The 22,885-nt window shown below is 40.6% G+C and overlaps 1 protein-coding gene across 3 annotated transcripts in view; it reads left to right on the top strand.

Annotated features, from left to right (window-relative positions):
- The first annotated feature begins 389 nt into the window (after positions 1–389).
- The window catches only part of carm1 (coactivator-associated arginine methyltransferase 1), a 49,043-nt gene continuing 26,547 nt past the window's right edge, over positions 390–22,885 (top strand). For all 3 annotated transcript variants that reach the window (XM_084072516.1, XM_084072517.1, XM_084072515.1), the window contains exons 1-7: positions 390–671; positions 11,294–11,419; positions 13,941–14,047; positions 15,036–15,140; positions 15,827–15,937; positions 19,366–19,543; positions 20,751–20,841. In XM_084072516.1, coding sequence (XP_083928642.1) covers positions 530–671; positions 11,294–11,419; positions 13,941–14,047; positions 15,036–15,140; positions 15,827–15,937; positions 19,366–19,543; positions 20,751–20,841 — 860 coding nt within the window. In that variant the 5' untranslated portion in view covers positions 390–529. The remainder of the gene's footprint in view (positions 672–11,293; positions 11,420–13,940; positions 14,048–15,035; positions 15,141–15,826; positions 15,938–19,365; positions 19,544–20,750; positions 20,842–22,885) is intronic.

The following is a 22,885-nucleotide window of genomic DNA, read 5'->3' as shown; positions in this document are numbered from 1 at the left end:
GTCAACTGTGGAACTATTTCTGACAGAAAATGCAACATTTGAAGATAGTCCCTCGAAATTGCAATGTAACACAGCTCTGTTAACGCTTTTATTTATTCCTATTTACATTCAATATTTATTTGTACATACATTGTTTTGTACATAGTTGGTTTTGTTCCACTTTTGCTTTGGCAATGTAAACATATGTTTTCTCATGCCATTAAACTGTAAACATATGTTTTCTCATGCCAATAAAGCTCCATTGAATATAAATTTAAATTGTTTTGAGAGAGAGAGAGATGCATATGCATGTCTCTGGTTGACTCTCTCCCCCTGCACGGTGAATCCTACTGGAGAGGAGGAGCACGTCGCAGATGTGAGTGAGAGAGGCGCCACTAAGTGCGCGAGCAGCAGCAGCGACGCACGCTCCCTCCTCCTGCTTCTTCTTCGCCTCCTCCTCGTAGCTCCTCTCATCATCAGATCATTACATTACACACACACACACACACACACACACACACATATCAGAAGAAAAAAAACACAGGACAAGATGGCGATGTCGGTGTTTCCCGGCGTGCGGCTCCTGTCCATCGGGGACGCGAACGGAGACATCCAGCGCCACTCGGAGCAGCAGCCGCTGCGGCTGGAGGTGAAGACCACGCAGGACGCCGCGCTGCTCAACCTCTCCAACGGTGAGCAGGAGGCTGCTCTGCGGCGGCGGCGGCTCGGCCGGCCCCTCCGCTTCTGGCTTAGCAGCAGCAGCAATGCTAACCTTACCATAGCCCCCTTTTTAGTTGCGTGCTGTTGTCGTCGTTGCGTGCGGTAAAACAGCAGATCTACAAGCTCACCACACGTCACGTTCGTGACGCGTGGTGAGCTTGTAGATCTGCCGTTTTAACCGCACGCAACTCAAGTATAATAAATCAGCCTTTAGACCCCCCCTGGCTTTAGCTCCTGAATGCTAACCTCGCTTCCCGTTAGTTACGAAAAAAAGCGAGGTTTCTGCCACTAAATGGACAAACATTATGACAGTATTTATATTAGTTTTCGTGTTAGTTGTTTAAGTATTTATATTATTTTGTGTTGATATGTATTATTACAGTGTTTTAGTCATACCAGGTTTCTATTTACTGTCCGGTGGTTTCTATTTACTTGTCTGCTGCTTGATCCGGTCTAGAGCCCGCCCTACTGTATCCGGTCATTTCCAACGCAAACGTAACGTGCAGATACACAGACAGACCCATTTCCGTATCCGCCCTATAGACCGGATCCGCCACCTCGCAGAGAGAATAGAAATTCCACCCAGGCTCATATTATCAACGCTATCTTAGCAAAGCTCATGCTATCTCGGCTTAGCTTCTTAGCTGCTGCTAACGCTTAGTACCAGTGAAGCCCGTAGGTATTGCTGCTGCTGCTGGCACTGAGCGTTAGCATTAGCAATTAGCCTGCTGGTAACGTGGCTTGACGAGCCGTTGATGCGACACAATAAAAGAAGCGGCTGCTTTTGCCCTTTAACGAAAAGTCCCGGCTCGCACCGCTTCGTGTTAATTAGCCGCGTGTCTGTACGTTAAACTGCTTTTAATGTGTCTGTTTGTGTTGTGTCGTTAATGGCTGTACCCCAGGCGTCATTTAGCCTTTTATTAGCCGCAGAAACTCATTTGTTTTGGAGCGCACACAGAGCTGCAGCCTTTTGCGTGAGCGCTACTCTCCGTATTTGTTACACCTTCATTGGTGACCTTATCGAATTCCGTGACCGGTCTAAAGAGGCAAAAACAAATAGGCTCTATTCACAGCAGCCATATTATGAAGACATTCACAGGTGTTACCAATGATACTAATGAAGGCTCTGTTCCATTTAGTCTAGCACAGTGGTTTCCACGACCCCCACAACTCTGAGAGTGTAGAAATGGAACCAAATTTGGTTTTTGGTTCCATTTGTACACTCTCAGAGTTACACACCTGTAAGGGGCCATTTGGAAGCCCATGAGGGTCCCTGGACCCCAACTGTAGACCCACTGGTGTAACAGAGTGTTTCCAGTGAGCCAACATGCACAATACCAGCACCCTGACTCTGTTTGACCAGAATGGAACAGAGCCTTCATTAGTATCATTGGTAACACCTGCGAATGTCTTCATAATATGGCTGCTGTGAATAGAGCCTATCGCCGCATTTCGGCGTTCAGCAAAATAACTTTCTTGTTATTAATTTTCTGAATTTGGAGTCAGGTCTGTTGTGAATGTCACGGTCAAGCCGGGGTTTATGCTGAAATCGCAAAGCAAACAAATGCCCTCCGGCGTCGCAGAAGTCGATAGGTCACCGGTTTCGGTGTCAGTTTCGGGGCTCCGAGCTTTGCCCCATATCACTGCGGTCTGGGCAGGCTGTAATCACATCCCGTTCGTTCAGTGTCACACACTGGTGCAAAACAGTGCTAGCATGGTTTTACTTAAGTAAAAGTATCAATACTGCAATGTAGAAATACTGTTACAAGTATAATTCTGGAATTCAAAATGTACTTGAGTAAAAGTACAACAGTATTGGCATCAAAATGTACTTAAAAGTACCCAAAGTAAAAGTTCTCATACGGAATGTCCCATTTCAAGTTTTCAAATGTATACAAATCTTTTGAAAATAGCAGATCTACAAGCTCAGTGCTTGTAGATAGGCTATTTTCAAAGGGCCGAAATGTATATAGGGTTGAAGTGGATACTGTATGTTTTGTAATGATAATCAAAATCTACAACGTAACTAGTTACTAAAGTTTTCAAATAATTGCAGTGGAGTATAAGTACAATATTTGCCCCCTGAGATGTAGTGGAGTAGAAGTAAAACTTTTGGAAATACAGAAGTTAACTACAAATACCTCATGGTTTTTAAGTACAGTACTTGAGTACATACTTAGTTACTTTCCACCACTGGTTGTAATCACATCCCGTTCAGTGTCGAGCACATTCAAGTAAAAGTTGCGGGACGTGTTGCGTTTCAGTAAACAAGCCTGGCTGGGATTCCTCTGCCACTGTGAGTGAGAGCGGGTCAGTGTTAAGTTATGCATCCATTCATCTTTGTTCTCATCGGAACAATGGCCGAGCCCCCCGCCACCGACCCTCCTTTGTTATGATGGCCCGTTGAAGATGTGCTGGGGGGGCTTCTGGAGCAGGGGTCCTTAAACTTTTACATTTCAAGGAACCTCAGATTGGTATGCAGTACGCCATGAACCCACATTACTTTGAATGTTCAAATGGAGCCATTGACAAGCACTTAGAATTGTAGGCATTTAGTTTGACTCGGTTCCACAGATAAATATTGTGAGAATACCCAAACTACAAGCTCACAATGCCTCGCACTGCGTTGTGAGCTTGTAGATCGGCTGTTTTCACAATCTTTGCCTCTTTCTTATGTAATAGTTGACATTTTGGCCAATGAGGTATTAAAGTCTTAAAATGTATTGAAATGTAAGTTTAGAAATGTGCAGATACCCTGTATAAACTTGTACTGTATGTTAGTTTGCTTACTGTTGAGTGAGAAAACAATGTTGCACCAGCTAATCATCTGGGGACCCCCCAAAATGACCCCAGTTTGGGAACCACTGGTTTAGAGCATGGGTCTTCAACAGGGGGTCCTCGGAGTTACTACAAGGGGGCACCAAATCTTGTGATTGTGTGTGACAGGACCCCCCCCCCCCCCCCCCACCCCCCCTTTTTTTTTTTTTTTTTTCATTAACCACTAGAACAGTAGCATCCCTATTCTGGTGGGCAATTGCCAAAAATAGCAGATCTTCATACAAGCTGACAACTAGTCTTATTGCAACTTGTTGTGAGCTTGTCGATCTGCTATTTTCGGCAAAGAGATTTGGAGCCAACTGTCAAGTTAACTAAGTAGGCTTTTGAGGGGTTAAGTGATTAAATGTCTAAAAATGCACATTAACATGAATCCAACATGTTAATGGAAAGGTGAGTGTAAACAAACACTTACTCAACAATGATGACAGTGCTGTCTATGAAAATGTTTAATCTGCAACACAATTTTATACATTATGTAGTTGGGGTCCCTGCTTCATCGCTCTCTCAGCTAAGGTGTCCTTGGCCTGAAAAACATTGAAGACTCATGTTTTGACACTTGGCATTGCAGGATGAGTATGGCAGATTTCAAAATAATGTTTTGGTTGATTTAGTGATTGAAGTTGAAAGCAACTAAGCTGCCACTTGTAATGTCTGCAATGTGCGAAACATGGACCAACTGTTCCTTTAATGTACTTTTGAAGTGGTCACTGTGCAGCTGGACTATCTAGGAAAGTGGTTCTCAAAGTGGGTGTGAGGAGGGAACTCCAGGGTGTACCCAGCAAAACGAGGAACGGTTAGATCTTGTAGCTTGCCTACTTTCGACAAATGTTGACACGTGTGCTACTGAGTGTACAGCACTTTGGTTCAACACTGTTGTTTTAAATGTGCTATACATAAAGTGGATTGGATGTGGGTCGCTGGCACAGAATCTTCTCAAAATCTGTCTGCGGCCAAATACATATCGATTTGGGGGTATTTGAGTTGAAAAGTTTGAGAACTACTGATCTAGGAAAGATATTTGCAGGTAATCTATTTCATTTCTTGGATCATCAGGATACGAGGCTAAAAAAACATCATAGTTTAATTTGTATTGTATGGAAGATGGTACTTCCACTTAACCACTCTCACCCTAAAATTGATAAATAGCTGATCTGCAAGCTCACAACGCATTGCAATGCAACCCGTTGTGAGCTTGTAGGTCAGCCATATTCACCACTTCATCATATGAAAAAGTATATAGAGCTTAAGTGGTTAGGATGTGGGAGATCTGTGAGGACAGGAAGAATCAACACAACAAGACATCCTTGCTTGGTCAAATGTCATTTTAAAGCAAAGTCAGTTCCTTATAAGGGGTTGCACAGCTGTATCACCTGTCACTGGACCTGTAACAGATTGTTCTGTATCGTTTTGTTGTCCTAGACTTATTGGACGCTGTATTTCTCTGCTGTCACTGCACTATTTCCGTAGGTTTTTATCCACACACCGGTGTGTAACATAGCGTACTGCAAATGTCTACTTCCTGTAACTAGACTAAAAAATAAAACTAGTGTTGACTAATCATATTACCAGATGCTCTTATTTTGAAATAGTTTTTCCTCGTTTTTAGACGAAGTGTGTTGTGTTGCTGCCACCATGACGCCGATCTGTAAGTGAAACTCGGGGGGGAAATGTAAACAAGAACTCACGTGGATTATAAACACAGATTTGGGCCAAAATTCATATTAACAATATGAAACCATGCTCCTGTGACGTTCTTTTTGAACCTCCAAAGCATTAGGTGAGTGGTGATATCATGATGCTGGCTATTAAAAGTAGTTATACTCTGTGTGTGTAAAGACAAAAGTCTGCACAACTGTAGCTTTGGTTTAAAAAAAGTCTGCATGGTCTTCAGGTGCACAACTTTTCGGTCATTTCTGGCTTGTTCGTTAGCTGTGTGTGTGCGCACACACGTTGAAGTAGCCAGTAGGCATGTCTGTAGTAGGCTCACTTGCTGTGTTTGAATGAAGAATAGTACACACACACACACACACACACACACACACACACACACACACACACACACACACACACACACACACACACACACACACACACAGCAAGAGATGGCATTAACAACTTGTTAATGCCATCTCTTGCTATGTCTGTCTGTCTATCTGTAGTATGGTAACAGGATACAGTAGGTGGGCACACTACTACATCTGGTCACCTCGATGTAAAATTGGCTATTTTGTTCAAACTGAAAAAAAAAATGGGGGGAAATGGTCTAAAGCAGGGAAAGCAGGGGTCTTCAACGTTTTTCAGGCCAAGGACCCCTTAGCTGCGAGAGATATGAAGCAGGGACCCCTTAGCTGAGAGAGGGATGAAGCAGGGACCCCCCTAGCTGAGAGAGAAATGAATCAGGGACCCCTTAGCTGAGAGAGATGAAGCAGGGACCCCTTAGCTGAGAGAGATGAAGCAGGGTCCCCACTACATATTGTATAAAATTGTGTGCAGATTAAACATTTTCATAGATTTCATAGATAGCTTAGTCTGTCATCAGTGTTGTGTAAATTAATGTTTTTTTTAAATTAATTTCAGACATTTAACCACTTAAAACCTTCAATAGGCTACATAGTACTTGATTTGCTCCTTTCCCCCCTACACCAAACCTCTTTGCCGAAAATAGACAATCTACAAGCTCACAACGCCTTGCAGCGCATGGCGTTGTGAGCGTTGTGAGGGTCCCGGATCTTTTAATAGCCTTGGGGTACAATTGGCTTTGCACAGAAATATCCGGTAAAAATACTTTTACTTTTACTCATAAAGTACATTTCAGAGCCTGTACTTTTTTACTTTTACTCGAGTAATTATTTGAATGAGTACTACTACTTTTACCAAAGTAGTTTTTTACACAAGTAATTGTACTTCTACTCGAGTACAGAATGTCAGTACTTTTCCCATCTCTGGTGAAATCTTACTCCACCACTTTTTCCACCACTGCACACACCGTACTTCTCAAGGGCTGCAGCTAATGATGCCTTTCTTAGACATTATTCCATCAAAATGTTTTGGATGATTTTCATAGACAATATTCTATAATTCTTTCCCCCCTTTTGATTAAATGTTTTATCCTTTATATATGAACAAATTGCTACAAAAATAAATCTTAACCAGGGGTTGACACTAATGGTTGCCCGACTGCCCGTAGCAAGTAAATAAAACATTCGGGCAAGTGGAGTTTGCTTTCAGGTTGCCCGACGGGCAAGTGCATTTGAATGGGGAAGCAACCGTCTTCATCAAATATTATTGGTTATTCACGAAGAACAAATAATGCTACCTTTTTACAAGTAGCAGTTGCGCTCATTCAGATTTTCAAAGTGACTGTCGCCACTCGACCGTTATCGATTGGATTTAACATTAATTGATTTACTTCTCCGGCAAGTGGGCATAACCTTTGGGCAAGTAGAGCTTAACCTGTACTTACCTGCTAACACATTTGACTAAATTGATATTCTGATTAATCACTTAATCCCTATCTAGCAAAAATAGTCTATCTGCAGGCGAGTCTGCGAGTAACATTTTCCATGAATTCCTCCCACAATAAATAAAATAAACTCATGTCTCTCTTTTTCTTCTAAACCTTAATGGTGACGTGCACCGGAAATAGCAGATCTACAAAAGCAGCGTTGAGAGCTTGTGAATCTGCTATTTTGGGTGTGCTACATTGCAGACAGCAAAGTATAAATCAGACCTTACGCTGTCCATGGTGCTGAATGGTGCATATCGTTGCTGTCAGGAAGAAACCTTGTATCTCCATAGTTAAACTTTTTTTCGCCATAAATTAATGCCCTACTTCGTCATACTATAGATTCACACAAAAGTTGCAAAAATAGCCGATCTACAAGCTCGAAAGTATGCCATTTATTTTGTATTTCTTTCTTTTAAGTGATTAGTTTGTATTTTTGTCTATACATATGGAAAAGTAACAGTTTTGCACATACAAGGTTTCCACCCGACGATATCAGAGAGAAGATGAGAGATGACTTTTTTCCACATGGTTTCAGTTCCACACTGTTATGTATTTACTAGATGGTTGTTGGTATTCATGTCTTGGATAATTGTAGTTTAAGACATTTACGCTGTGTTAGCACTGCAGGCAAATCCCACTTGTTTGTCAACTCTTCAGGACTGACTGTCCACACTGTTAGATCAATAGCCGATCTACAAGCTCATAACGCGTCACATTGCGACGTGGTGTGAGCTTGTAGATCAGCTATTTTCAGCAAGCGACAACATAGTGCGACAAAGTGTAAATCCAGCTTCAGTGTGGGAGTGCCCAGACTTGCGCGCGCACGCACGCTCGTTGTGCCTCGTTAAACAAAAAGAATCCAGCAAACATCAAGGTTTCTTTATACCTGCCCAATAATCTGTGTGTGTGTGTGTATATATATATATATATATATATATATATATATATATATATATATATATATATATTAGGGTTGTCCGATATTGGCTTTTTTACCGATAACCGATATACCGATATTGTCCAACTCTTAATTACCGATACCGATATCAACCGATACCGATATATGCGGGGATTATTGTGATTAGGGTAAGCTCAAATTTCATATCACACACACCATATACAGTAAGAACTCCTGTAACTTATTTATAAACCAAAAAAAAAAAAAAAAAAAAAAAAAAAATTTTTTTTTTTTTCAAAAACCGATACCGATATTTTCCCGATATCAATTTTTATGCTAATATCGGCCGATAATATCGGACATCCCTAATATATATATATATATATATATATATATATATATATATATATATATATATATATATATATATATATATATATATATATATATATATATATATATATATATCTAGGTGTACCCTGGGATATTTTGGCTAAGCCAGGTGTACCTTGGCACCAAAAAGGTTGATAAACACTGCTCTAGGGAGTGTGCATACAAAGTTTTACACAGATTGGTGCAGTTATAGGTAAAAACACGAATCGGCCTGTTATAGCGCCACCACTTTTTTAAAAGATTATTTTTCATGATATCGCTAATTGCACAGAGCAGCAGCCATATTTTGGTTGGTTATCAGAATATTGAGAAGCCTTTGTTATAAGTCAGTATTATTTTACAAAAAAGGACTTGTTTATTTTCTTGTTGGTTTTCTGCAATTGCTGATGTTGGCAAATATAACCTTCCAGCTGACAGTGACACATTTCTTCCATTAGTTTTTATTATCAATAAAAGATAATAAGCAAATTAATCGCTTATCGCAATAATCACAATTGAATCGTAGCCCTCAGAATCTGAATCATCAGGTACCTACCAATTTCCGCCCCTAGTAGGGACGTAAAAAATGGCCAAGGACGTTTGAATATTCACTTTGTAAATTAAAGACAGCAGAAATCACTTTCTTTATCTGTATGCATCGGCCGCGGTTGGTGCTGAGGAGCTCTCTCTCTCTCTCTCACGTGATGAATGATTCATACTTAAATATATTATTTATTCTATAGAGTCATTTTAAGAAGCTTATGTATGTACTGTAATGGTTTAGATACAAGCCCAGACCTTCCCGGAGGAGACAGCATCGTGCTGAGCCTGTGATGAAGGCTTGGAACAATCGTATTTGTCCTTGACATGAAACGGGAAATCATAATTGAAATAATCTATTCAGTGTTAAGTCTGCACCTTTTTTGTTTAAATAAAATTAAGGTACATGGGAATTTTGGCAAGGAGAGTTTCTTTCTACGTAGCTTTTTTGGTTGAGTCTGGTTTTACACTTTCCAAACGGAGGTTTCAGCTTGGCCTATGTTATAATTTTGAATCAAATAAAGTGACGTTGTGATTTTAAATGTGTACATTCAGTACAGCTCTGCCTTTCTACCGTACCGAGCGACCCCTGCATGGTTAACCTACAACTAGTTGCTATACATTGCTATAAACTGTATAATTAGATTATTAGAATAACTATCATAATAATTCTAAAAGTAAGGTTGAAATATCTATAATTGTTTGCTTGCCTGTCATTGTTATGAGGTAGAAATATAATGTTAGGCATTTGCTACTAGTGACGAGCGGGCCGAGCCGTAACCCGCGGGTCAACCCGTGGCGTGGGTGGTCGAGTCAGGATTTCAGAGGCAATTATGCGGGCTGCGGGTGAGCGGGTCAGCCGCTCTCACTCGCAAAAAGAAAAGAAAAAATCACATGCTCTTGTTTTGTCTTTATTACTAATAAGAATAAGATTAATAACACAGTTTGAATACACTTGGGGTGTATACTTGATTATTTTCTAACCTTCATGATTTTACAGAATTATAGGTACGACCCGCGGGGCTCAACTCGCCGCGCGGGGCGGGTTGAGCCATAGATTTATATATGAATTTGTGGGGCGGGTTGGGTTCCGTGGCGGGGCGGGTCATGAAAAAACCTGACCCGCACATCACTATTGGCTACTATACTGTTAGATCTGCATTGGGGTTTATGCTGGCATAAATATGTTGCACCATATAAACTCTTTCGATTCCATAGGCTGATTTAGAGACTGAAGTGTATGATGATGAATTGCTGTGGTAAAACGGTGACGCTCAAACGCTGATCTACAATTTGTACTGATTTGTGACATTTGTGACGCACACAGATTTCACAAAATACCTCATTTGTAGCCTTGTCATATGCAACAAGCCAATTCCAGTGGTCTTGCCATTGTGGTTGAAACTTTCTCTCCCTCTTATTTGTCTCATACTAACTTTAATTTTCCCTCAAATCTTCTGCCGACTTTGTCTTGTTTTTATAATTTTTTTGGCCGGTGGTTTCAAAAACATTTAGAAGATGAATGAAAAGGATAACGAGAACATGTCTTCGAGTAAACATGATCGTGTGCGTATCGCGCATAATCACCTTATAGCAATTATTTTGAGTCATATTTCCATGTTTAGAAGGGTTCATATACATTTTGAAACATTTAACAACATTGGAAATGGCAGATCTACAAGCTCACAACACGTGTTATATCACACACTATACCCACTATTTTGTAACCAATTTTGAGTATAGAATATTAAATATGGCATATTTTGGCCATAATTCATTTTGATTATTGGTCTTTCTTTGTCAGTCATTTCTTTTGTGTATTAAAGTTTTTGTCACATCTGCCCCGTTCAACCTTTGTATACAAGGCCTAAAAAGCCACACAATTAAATTGTTAATCACAACCATTTGTGTGACAATTAATCTTCAAGAAAAAATATGACCAACATATTGTCAAAACCGATATACTAGCCGCCTTTATTGGTGTCCTCCCTCCTACTCCTTTACTGTGTGTTACAGTAAAGGAGTAGGGAACGCATCTGTGTGTCATTTTAAGATCTCTTTGGCTATTAAAAAATAGCAGTAGATCTGCTATTTTTTTCAAGAATATATATATATATATATATATATATATATATATATATATATATATATATATATATATATATATACACATACATACACACACATACATATATATATACCATATATATCTATCTATATATATATAATTATTTTAAATTTTTCAAAGATTTGCACACATTTTTCTCTTCTCTAAAAATAGCAGTAAGCTTGTATATCTGTTATTTTTGAATAGCCTAAAAAAATCTGGAAAAAAAATCACGGATGCGTTCCCGGTCCTAAAGGGTTAAGTGTTGTGTATATTTTCAGGAGAGGAGACATGCGTGTTTATGTGCTTTTGTTTTTGTGTGCGTTTCCAGGAGAGGAGACCTGCGTGTTTAAGTGTTCGGTGTCGCGGGACACGGAGTGCAGCCGCGTGGGGAAGCAGTCCTTCATCATCACACTGGGATGCAACAGTGTCCTGCTCCAGTTCTCCTCCCCCGCAGGTACGCACACGCACACGCACGCACACACACACACACACACACACGCACACAGTTCTACTTGACATTCTTATGAGGACCTCAACATTTTACCACGGCATTGAAAATAGCCGATCTACAAGCTGCACAACTATGTATAAAGTAGTGAAAACCTTTAACCCCCCCCAACCCCCTAAACCTGACCTTTAAATGTCTAATGTTAACCCTAATCTCAACCTGAATCTTTTCCTAACTGTAAGCCTACAAATCCTATTAAACCATAAAACGACCATTCTCTTCACTCTTGTGAGGACCAAGAAAAGCCAATTTCTCAAATTCTACAATTCTGCACGCACGCACCTAATTCCAAGTATCTCCATAACTCTGAGTGTACAAATGGAACCAAAAGCACCCGTGAATAAGTATCAACCACAGCCCATCACAGAGCCAGCTCTGAGTAGATGTGTGGGACATTATATTTTAAGATGCGTCGCTAAACTGAATTCTCAGTTTCAGTCTGCATTGATGGCAGTGACGTGCCATAATCGATCACTTTCTTAACATGTTAAGTGGTCAGATGGGTGGCTAAATTGGGGAGAAAAGGGGGTAACATTTTTCAAAACTAAGACATAGTGACATTTTTCTTTTTGCTTTGTTATATTATCAATACCCCCTGCCCACAGGTTGAGACCAGCATATAAACAATGTCTCATTTTGCACATGGTGCTGAGCACTGAAGGGTGGTTGATCTGGTTTGATCACATTACACGCACACACAGAATTGTATTGTATAGAGAGTATGCACATGCGTCACTTCTCCACCTGGACACGCCCCCCTCAGCTAGACTGAGTGGCAAAACATTGAGCTGCATAGAGTGTTGGAGTTTGGAAGTGCTCTTTGGAAATCACTTTCCTAGCTCCAACGCTTTGAAAAATAATCACCTGCACGGAATTTATGAGTTACCACTGTGGTGGGAAAACATTTAAAAGACATTTTGGTAGCTTAATCGAGTGTGTCGCCTCTATTCTTCTATTTGAAAAGAAAGTGGTTTAAAGGACAACTTTGTTTTTTTCACAACCAAGGTTTATATTTTAGCTTGTAATTAAAGTAAATAAAAGATGAGTGTTGTTTTTTATTTATTTACTGCTTTCTATAATTTTAGCAATTTTAGCGATATTTTTTACAGTGGGCGGGGGCATTCTGTCCGGTGGCTAAATATGCCTTTTACACAATCCCATGTGTCCCATGGTCTTTGATAGCCAGATGTGAGTTATTGGGGGCTAGAAGAGCTACTGTAATTAATAATAAAGAAAACGCAGAGTTATTGTGTAAAATACATATTTAGCCAACGGACAGAATGCCCCCGCCCACTGTAAAAAAAGATCGCGAAAATTGCAAAAACTATAGAAAGCAGTAAATGAAAAAAAAAATACACTCATCTTTTATTTACTTTAATTACAAGCTAAAATATAAACCATGGTTGTGAAAAAACAAAGTTGTCCTTTAATGTCGGCTATATTTTGAAAAAAAAAAAAAATGGTGGTAGAGGTAATTGTTTCAATCCATTGGCCCACACAAACCAGCTTATTTTTTACCCTATATTTTCCCATACGCCAACGTCCAAGTGAGATCTATCAAAGGATCCTATACAGCCAATCCTAGCGTACATTTGGTCGGAGCTTTGATAAATCTGACAGCTGAAACCAAACGTAATTTAAATAACACAGCCTTTAAATATTATTGAAAAGCCCCGATTTTACGACATAACGAATCAGAATACGACCAAACAAAGCATGTTTCCCCCGCCCGCCACTCTGCCTGTCAAGACACACACACACTCGCGCACCTAACCTACTTGCAAGGCCAACTGTGTCTTTCATGTATTCCATAACGGTACAATCTTTGTCAAGTAGGCTAGTAGCCTATATGAATGACAGATTATGACACCAATCACATAGCAATGAATGGAATACGTTTGTATAATAATTTATTTAACCCATACCGAGCAGTGCACGTTCGAGTTACACTAAAATTAAGCAGTCACGCATTCCCCGTGAGACTCGGGCTGGCTGCAGTGAGTCCCGTGTCGCCACGTTAATGAGAGATGAAGAATCACCATTTTGAAAATAGCAGATCTACAAGCTCACAACGTGTGGCGATGCGACGCGTTGTGAGCTTGTAGATCTGCTAGTTTCATATAGCCAATGCAGCCATATCTGCAATCTCATCTGAATGACTGTTAAAGCAGTTTGTTTAAATTAATTTATAAAATGTAAAATTTTCACAGGGATTATTTATTGGTGTGTTAGATATACATACATATTTCGGAGTGGATACATGTGTCCAGATGCCTGTCAGACAATGCTGCTCCGCAGGTCTTAGATGGAACAAACGGGTGTAGCCAAAGTCTACACCCGTATGCTAAAGTCAAAGTCACGATAGATTGATAAATGCCGAGCCAGTGTCTCTTCTTTCTGTCCTAAATTGTGCTGTTGGGAGTTCTTGACACTGTGGCATATAACTGTGTGTGTGTGTGTGTTGCAGACTTCTCTTCGTTCTATAACCTGTTGAAGAACTGTCGCGGTCACAGCAGTGAACAGTCCGTCTTCAGTGAGAGGACAGAGGAGTCGTCAGCTGTGCAGTACTTTCAGGTGAGAGGCCATGATGCACGCTGCTCTCCTAATCAACCCTCTGTTCTTCGTAAAACGGACCCGAGTTGCAAATGGAATTTACGTTGTACGCTTTTTTCACTCTACAACAAATCTCCTTGCCGAAAAACGCTGTGAGCTTGTAGTTTGGCTATTTTGGGCTAACATTCGCCCCAGAATGGGGACGTTGGGGCTCAAGTAGTTAAGGTCTCTGTGGTCACTCTTTATTTCTCACATATTCCACGGGTTCGGTCGAGTTCAGCCTTTCATTAATTCATTCATATCATTGCCGTTGGCCAGAAACCTTGTATCTCCATTATTCAACCTTTTTGTTTGTTTGTTTTCCTGCATATTAATGCCCTACTTCTAGACTAAGCTCACTACGCCACAATGCATTGTGAGCTTATAAGTGGTCAAGTCTGTGGGGTTTTATAAATATTTAACCAAAAAAGGATTAACAAGACCTTGTGACTAAATAATAATGGAACACATTTTTTTCCATTTCCTGAAAAGTAACTTTGGACATATATTTGTCCAAGCTGTTTTCATGAATAGACAGTTTGAAAAAAGGTAGAATGACCATTCCTACATAACAATATATGTAGGTGTATGAGGGAAACTTTTATTTATAAAAATGTCCAGCTGTCATCAGGTTCTAGCGTACAACATTGTGTGGAGGTGCAGTCTTGGACAGAATTCTGTCGGGCTTGGGCCTTTATTTTGTTTACTTTACTGTTTACTTCAAATTACTTATTTCCATTTGCCCTTTGACTTTATAAATAAAAAATGCACAGAGCAGATATGACAAATATATATATGACAATGCCTGGTACCCATAATCAAAATGGGTACCAGGCCATGCATTTAATAATTTTATACCTTTAAAAAGTTCGGAAATGGCTTTGAAAGTGTGAAAACCTCACTTGTTCATTTCACCACGTCTTTGATGCGTTTGTATCTGACCGTGCCTACTTGTCTCTGTCTCCTGCAGTTTTATGGCTACCTCTCCCAGCAGCAAAATATGATGCAGGATTACGTTAGGACTGGAACCTACCAGCGAGCTATCCTCCAAAACCACAACGACTTCAAAGACAAGGTAATGCTTTAAAACCTCCAAAAGCACACTGACTTTAAAGACGAGGTCATGTTTGAACCTACTAGCACTATCCTTCAAATGATATACAAGCTCATAGAGCGGCACCGAGTGCCGCGCTATGAGCTTGTAGATCTGCTTTTTTTTTTAAATCATGAAAATTTGTGCAAATCTTTTGAATATATATTTTTCAAAGCGAACATTTGTAACTCAAATGTTTGCTTCTGGGGGATTCTACAAATGTCTTCTAAATCCTAACAGTTTTCTGAAAAGACTTATGTTGCTAGAATATCAGTGGTTCTCAAACTTTGTCAAGGACCCCCAAAATGATATGTATTTGGCTGCGGACCCCCTTCTCAAAATGTTTTGTTCCAGGGACCCCCAGGAGCAAAGATTTGAGTTTCAAATGTTCGCTTTGAAAAATATATATTCAAAGATTTGCAAAAAATGTCAAGGTTTTTCAAAAATAGCCAAAGAAATCTTAAAAATGACACTGATGCTTCCCCAGTCTTAACGGGTTTAAACAGTCATAACTCAAAATGCATGCATGTCTGTTGAAGCAGGAGGTCTCTCCACTATTAACATCGTCTTAACTCATAATGCATGGATGTCTATTGAAGCAGTATGCCTCTCCATTATTAAAGGAGCACTTCACCCATTTTCAACGTATCTTTGCACTGTGTGTGCAGGTCATATTGGATGTGGGCTGTGGTTCTGGTATCCTGTCGTTCTTTGCTGCCCAGGCTGGTGCCAGGAAGGTTTACGCAGTAGAAGCCAGCACCATGGCGCAACACGCTGAGGTACAGTACTTTTTAACACACACGTGTCGGAGTGGTCAGCCTGGACAATTTGTTAGATCAATTATATTTGCTCAGGAAGCTCTCAGAAGGTTCCCCTTCCATGACTTCACCTAAATATTCAATCCAAATGATCTAGTGTTTTATTCATTTATCTGAAAGTTTTCTAAAAATTAAATATGGCACCTTGGTACCATCTCGGACGCTAATTTTCGTTTTGTTTGACTGCTCTCACCCACCCTCCCCCAAGCAGGGCAGGTATTTACACCTTAGACAACGTAGAGATGCGTGATTGTTATAGTTAATGGGATTTGCATGTCACTGTCAGCTCCCTCTTAATAAAAATGAAAACTGTTTAAAATGACTCCAACCCGAACCCATAAACCTAACCTCGAAATGTCAAATCACCTCGCTTGTATCGGTTGTATTTCGTCTGAGCAATGTCTGTGTGCTGCTGCAAACAGCCCAGTATGAGTGCGTGGCTCAAAACAAAGCATATCATTTAGTATGCGCGTAAAGGCAGACTTTCAACACTTTTAGGTATGGTCATTATTTTGAGTTTTGTGTCAGTCAAAGAACAAACATTGCTGTCCATTGTGAACTTTGTGCGGGCAACAAATCGCTTTCAACCACAATTTATTCAACTGACACCTATAAAGGCACCTCTTTCTCTCATCACGCCGCATGCAGTAAAATCCTCAGTGTTCAGTAAGTAATAGTTTGTGACTTATACGGAAGTGCTATTTTTTATTTCATTGTTTTTACACATAGGATCTCTTGGTTACCATTCCCAATGAGCACACTTTCTCTCGTCATATCTATGCCATAGATTTATAATATATCGGATCTATGCAGACGGCTGCAGACAGCAGGCATAAATGTAACTTTGAAAAGTTAATCTATGTAAGGAAACATTGTTTTACTCTGTCGCTACCAGTGATTATTTTTCTTTTTTTTCAAAGTAAATGCGACTTAACTGCGGGTATTTTACAACATGGGTTGCCACTCATTGATTAACACTTCCGTGACTAAGCAATCAATGGGACCGATTTTGAGAATTGAAAGTGGCTTAACTTCTCTCAGGAAGCTCTGAGAAAGTTCCCCTTTCATGACTTTTCCTAAATATGTTTCAAACCATCTCCGTTTTTTTTTTTTTTTTTTTTTTACTCATTATAAATATGAAATACATACCATGTATCCCATCCCAGCCGTTTTATTTCGGCTAAATTGATCGCTCTCCCCCTCTCTCCCCCTCTCTCCCCCTCCCTAGAGCACTTTACACCTCGAGACCCCCCACAGAGCGGCCCGTAGACAGCAGACTTGCTGCTGCGCAACTATTCTATGTTGCCATGTCTGCTTATTATAAGCGACTTTGGGCGTCTTTCTATTATTATTATTATTATAATTATATATATAATTACATTATAATGGTAATACTTTTCTACTCCACTACAACTCAGAGGCAAATCTTGCACTTTTACTCCACTACAATTATTTGAAAACTTTAGTTAGGCTACTAGTTACTTTGCAGATATAAATATATTTTCATACTTGTTTAGAGTTGTTACGCTGACAAGGAGATGAGAGGGACAGGAGAGGAGACGCTTTCTCATCAGCGTGAACAGCTGATAGAATGAGAGCTTTACGCTCAGACAATAATGTGAATATTATATAATATAATATTGGTTTGTCAAGAGATATCCATGTGTTTTGCACAATGGAGATCACGTAATCTAACCCTAACCCTAACCCTGGAGTCACGTAATTAGACAGTGGCTTCAGTGGTTCATATAGGCTCCATGTTTCACTGAAGAGTTTAATGTGTGACGCTACAGATCGCGCTGTTTTATACGCTTTTTTTTAAATAAAGATTTTACATACAGAATCTGCAGTTACCATTACAAGTTAGCCTAATTTTATAATGTTTGTGTCTGCCTACAACAACAACATTATGTGGGCTCACTGACTGCGCAGAGTGCAATTGAGATGTTAATGGCTATTTAGAAGACAATGGAACCCCCCACTGTGTGGGTGAGAAGGTGTCAGCTAGTCTGGAGCACAGAGGTGAGACAGTAACGAATAGGAGAGCTTGATTTCTTGTTCAAAATGACCGTTTTGCAGGCTGTGTGTTGGATAATGTAACCTCAGTCATGCCAGTGTTAACAGGCGATATAAACATAACTGACACAAGTTTTAATAGCCAGACTTTACGGATTACAGAGATATTTAAATGACAGCAAGCCGTTAACTCAATTCCTGCCAATCACGCATAAATGCGATCTATTAATTAGCGCACTTGGCCGCCAATCACGCATAAACACGTTCTATTGAAAAATTTAAAAAATATTGGAATATTTTTTTTTTTTTTTTTTTTTTTTTAATTTGACCCAAAGACCAAGGAGATATGATTTTTCGAAGGAAAAGACTCCCATCCACTTCCTTGGTAACTTAAAACTTAAAAATGATGTATCTCGGCTCCTGAGTACTTTTTAAATTTAAATGAAAAATTTCTGGCAGACAACAGCAAAAAATCTGAAATAACTCTGGCAGGTGAAGTGTTAAGAAGTACGTGCAGGATCTTATGAGCCCCAGGGGGCATGCGTTCCTGCATGGTCGGCTAACAATGCACAGCGAGCTAGTGGGAGTGGCCTATTTGACAAAAAAGCCACAAATCATGAACGAAATGTTCAATCAAGCCCAAATTTGAATCACATGACTAGGGTTGTGTACTCAACGCAGCACCAATTCTACTTTGACCCATAGGGGGAGCCACGCATGCAGAAACTGTAACCGTTTGTTGCAAAAACGTAATGTTTTGTTTGGGACCAATCCCCTCCAGATTAGTCACACATCACACATTAGTTACACGTTAGTTATACATGTCGTCGGGTCCCGACAACATCGGTGTGATCAAGGCAACCGCAATAGGCTCTATGCACATCATCACTTCCTTCACAGGTGTTACCAATGATACTAATGAGGGCTCTGTTCCATTTAGTGTAGCACAGTGGTTTCCACGACCCAAATAACTCTGAGAGTGTACAAATGGAACCAAATGGACCCTTACGGGTCCATTTGGTTCCATTTGTACACTCTCAGAGTTACACACCTGTAAGGGGCCATTTGGAAGCCCATGAGGGTCCCTGGACCCCAACTGTAGACCCACTGGTGTAACAGAGTGTTTCCAGTGAGCCAACATGCACAATATCAGCACCCTGACTCTGTTTGACCAGAATGGAACAGAGCCTTCATTAGTATCATTGGTAACACCTGTGAATGTCTTCATAATATGGCTGCTGTGAATAGAGCCTATTGCAATTTCCCCAAAATTGCACCGTTCTAGTTGCTTTTAGCTTCATGCTTTAGCTTTGACGCTGCATGTCTGAACAGGGCGTAATTCTTAGCATTTTACTGTGTGCTGCCCCCTGCAGGTGCTGGTGAACAGTAACCGTCTAGGGGATCGGGTGGTGGTCATCCCTGGGAAGGTGGAGGAGGTGACGTTGCCGGAGCAGGTGGACATCATCATCTCTGAGCCCATGGGCTACATGCTCTTCAACGAACGCATGCTGGAGAGCTATTTGCACGCCAAGAAGTTCCTCAAACCCAACGGTAAAACACACACTGTTTGAGCTGTGTGTGTGTGTGTTCTTGTATTACTGCAGTGGTTCTCAAACTTTTTCATGTCAAGGACCCCCGAATGAATGTGTTTGGGCCGCGGATCCCCATCTGAAAATATGCTGTGTCAGGGACCCCCATATAAGATTTGTGTTAACATGTTTCAAAAATATTCCATACATTTATTTATTTTTGTATTTGAAAATGGCAGATCTACAAGCTATATTAATAGGGTTAAGCAGATGTTGATGCTTTATCTAATTTAGCTGGGGACCCCCTGGAACCCCCTCAAGGACACCTGTGGGTCCCCCACCTCACTTTGAGAACCACTGTTCTATTGCACTGGCGAATGTTTTTCTCAACATTGGACTGCCACGAATATTTGGAAATTAGAATATAAACGCTTCAAAACAAATCCGGAAACTTTATTTCGGTCCGTTTTTTCTCCCCTTCAATATACCTATTGTATTTCATATCGTTGGAAAGCCTGATTAGTCGCCTTACAACGAGGTACAACAAAATAAGGATTGTGCATTTGTGGAATGAGCAACACGGCTAACCGTGTGGGTAGCGCCCTCCAAAAAGTTGCAAAAATCCCCTGAAATATTCTTCTGTTGGTATTCACTCTCGTTTGACCAATAGGCTCTATGCACAGCAGCCACATTGGACAGAAATTGGGCCCCTTCCTTACTTCCTTCACAGGTGTTACCAATAATACTAATTAAGGCTCTGTTCCATTTAGTGTGGCATAGTGGTTGTCTTATTTTCAAGGACCCCCACAACTCTCTCAGAGTTACACACCCACCATAAGGGGCCATTTGGGAACCAAAATTGAGTGTTTCTGGTGAGCCAACATGCACAATATCAGCACCCTGACCAGAATGGAACAGAGCCTTCATTAGTATCATTGGTAACACCTGTGAAGGAAGTAAGAAGAGGCCCAATTTCTTTCCAATATGGCTGCTGTGCATAGAGCCTATTGGTATTATTGAATGGGGAGAAACCATCGACGAAAGAAAGTTGAGGAGTTTACAGGCACTTCCCCAACGTGTATGTGCATGTCTCCTGTGTTATGCTGTTGCTTTGTATTGTTTTGTTTTGTATGTGACGTAGTGCTGGAAGAGTGGGATTGAGGGCCAGTGTAAACTGCATTAGTAATTGTAGCATGTTGTGACGATGTGTGTGTGCATCTGTTTACCAGGTAAAATGTTCCCCACCATCGGTGATGTCCACCTGGCACCATTTACAGACGAGCAGCTTTACATGGAACAGTTCACCAAGGCCAACTTCTGGTGAGTGTGTTTGTGTGTCCTTATTACATCATCTCAACTCCAACGCTTGACTGCCAATGGTGTTATCTTAAGTAATCTGGTGGTTCTTTTTAGTGATTACACTAGAGGGCGCTCTTCGCCAACCTATGAATGATGCCTTGACTTCCAGAGGACGATACACCCGGAAAATGACGTCATCTAAAAAAAATCACCCCATCCACTACAATGTTATCAGATTTATAAAAATACATTTATCTCGGATTTCTTTTCCCAGATTGCGTCTTTGGTGAAAACGAGCTATATTCAACTGCCGATAACTACAGAACGGACGATCGTGGGTACAATGTATTTTTTCCCGGTGGAAAGAAGAGACTCGTCTTTCCACCAAGACATCATTTGTCTACATCCGCATTGAATTTTATTTTCTGTGGATCGTCAAAAACAATCAAAATAAGCTAAAACCGCTGGCAGTGGCGAGTTAATTGATTGATTGATTGATTGATTGATTGAATATTTTATTAGGCAAAAAATGTAAAACAGCACAGTTACATTTAAAATACTTTGTCTAACAGGTCCGTTCATGAAAGTCATTGCGGACTTGTTTCCAATGAGGGCCTTGGTATTCATTTCATAGACATATATAGTGGCACCACCGTTCAAATATCAATTAAAAAAACAGCAAAAAATAACACCGGCTGTCTAACAGGAAAATGGTACTACGACACATTGAATGTATGTGTTAACAGCCACAGCATTCTGCGCAGGCGCCACAAATGCACACAGGCGTGCAGGACTCGCTCATAAGCTACAAACAAGGCATGCCACCACTGCCAGCAACAAATGGACAGGTGACAATAGAGATGCTCCGATCAGGTTCTTTTGGGGCCGATCACCGATCCGATTATGATCAGTCTGATCAGCCGATACCAATCACCGATCCGATCATGTTGGAAATTTGAATTTTCTTTGTTTTTATTTTTTATTATTTGTGCATGTATAATTTATTATCATTTATTTAGCAATAAAAGACAATATGTCTCAAAACACTGTCTTACAGTTGAATTTTGTCCAACTAAAGAAATATGAATTAAAAAAAGATAAGACAAATAATGACTGCCTCTGAACATTGGCTTGCAGTTATTTCACATAGCCAAAAGTCAACAATACTATTAGGCACATAGACTAACGTAACATAGACTGGTTTGACACTTGACAACACTGTGTGTCAGTGTATTTATCAGACATTTAAAACTCTCAGCACTTAGTAAACTTGACCCTAGGCTCCGTACTTGGTCTGCTCTTTTTCCCTCTACACTCTACCTCTTCTAAAGTTCCCCTCAGACTATAGGGATATTAGGGTAAGTGGTTAATGTACATAAAATCCGCCGGCTCCTATTGGTTCACCGATCGGTCGGTCAGCCCCCGCCCAGCCCCGCGCCCCTCCTCCTCCCCAATGTGTAGCATTGAGAGCCCTGATGTCGCTTTGGATAAAAGCGTCTGCTAAATGACTGTAATGTAATGTAATGTAACATGTGGAGCGACGCCCACTGCACTCTGGTTGGTTGGGGAAATGAAACGCTTCCTATGCCCGGAACATCAACTACTTGGTCCAGGCTTTTATTTTTTAGCAAAAATAAAAAATAAAGCCTGGAGATCAAGGCTACCCCTGTAGTAACTCTGAGGACCCCCTTGGGGTCCCTGACCCTCTGTTGAAGACCTCTGCTCTACAGGGAAATACTTTATATCTAGGCTAGAAAACATTCAGTTGGATGCTATTCACAGGGGTGCACACAACTTTTTTGGTCTAGTACTCAGAAGAGCACCTGGAGTTGTTACTTGGTGCGCGCCAAATAAATGGCCAATAAAAGGTCCGTTGCCCCCCGGCCGCCGTTTTGTCAATGGGGGGGGGGGGTGCTCGGGGAAAAATGTCAATGTCGTAGCGCCCTGCTTCTAAATTTCAGTTTTTTTTTCTTCACGCCGTTTGGTGCCCCCACCAAGGTTGGTGCACTGCGCTGCTTTTATCCGCCAGATTTGGACGTTCACAGCATATTTTGCACCATCACAG

The sequence above is a fragment of the Gymnoscopelus microlampas genome, assembly GCF_963454915.1.
Source record: "Gymnoscopelus microlampas genome assembly, chromosome: 11".
NCBI lineage: Eukaryota > Metazoa > Chordata > Actinopteri > Myctophiformes > Myctophidae > Gymnoscopelus > Gymnoscopelus microlampas.
This window is presented reverse-complemented; position numbering and strand designations above follow the sequence as displayed.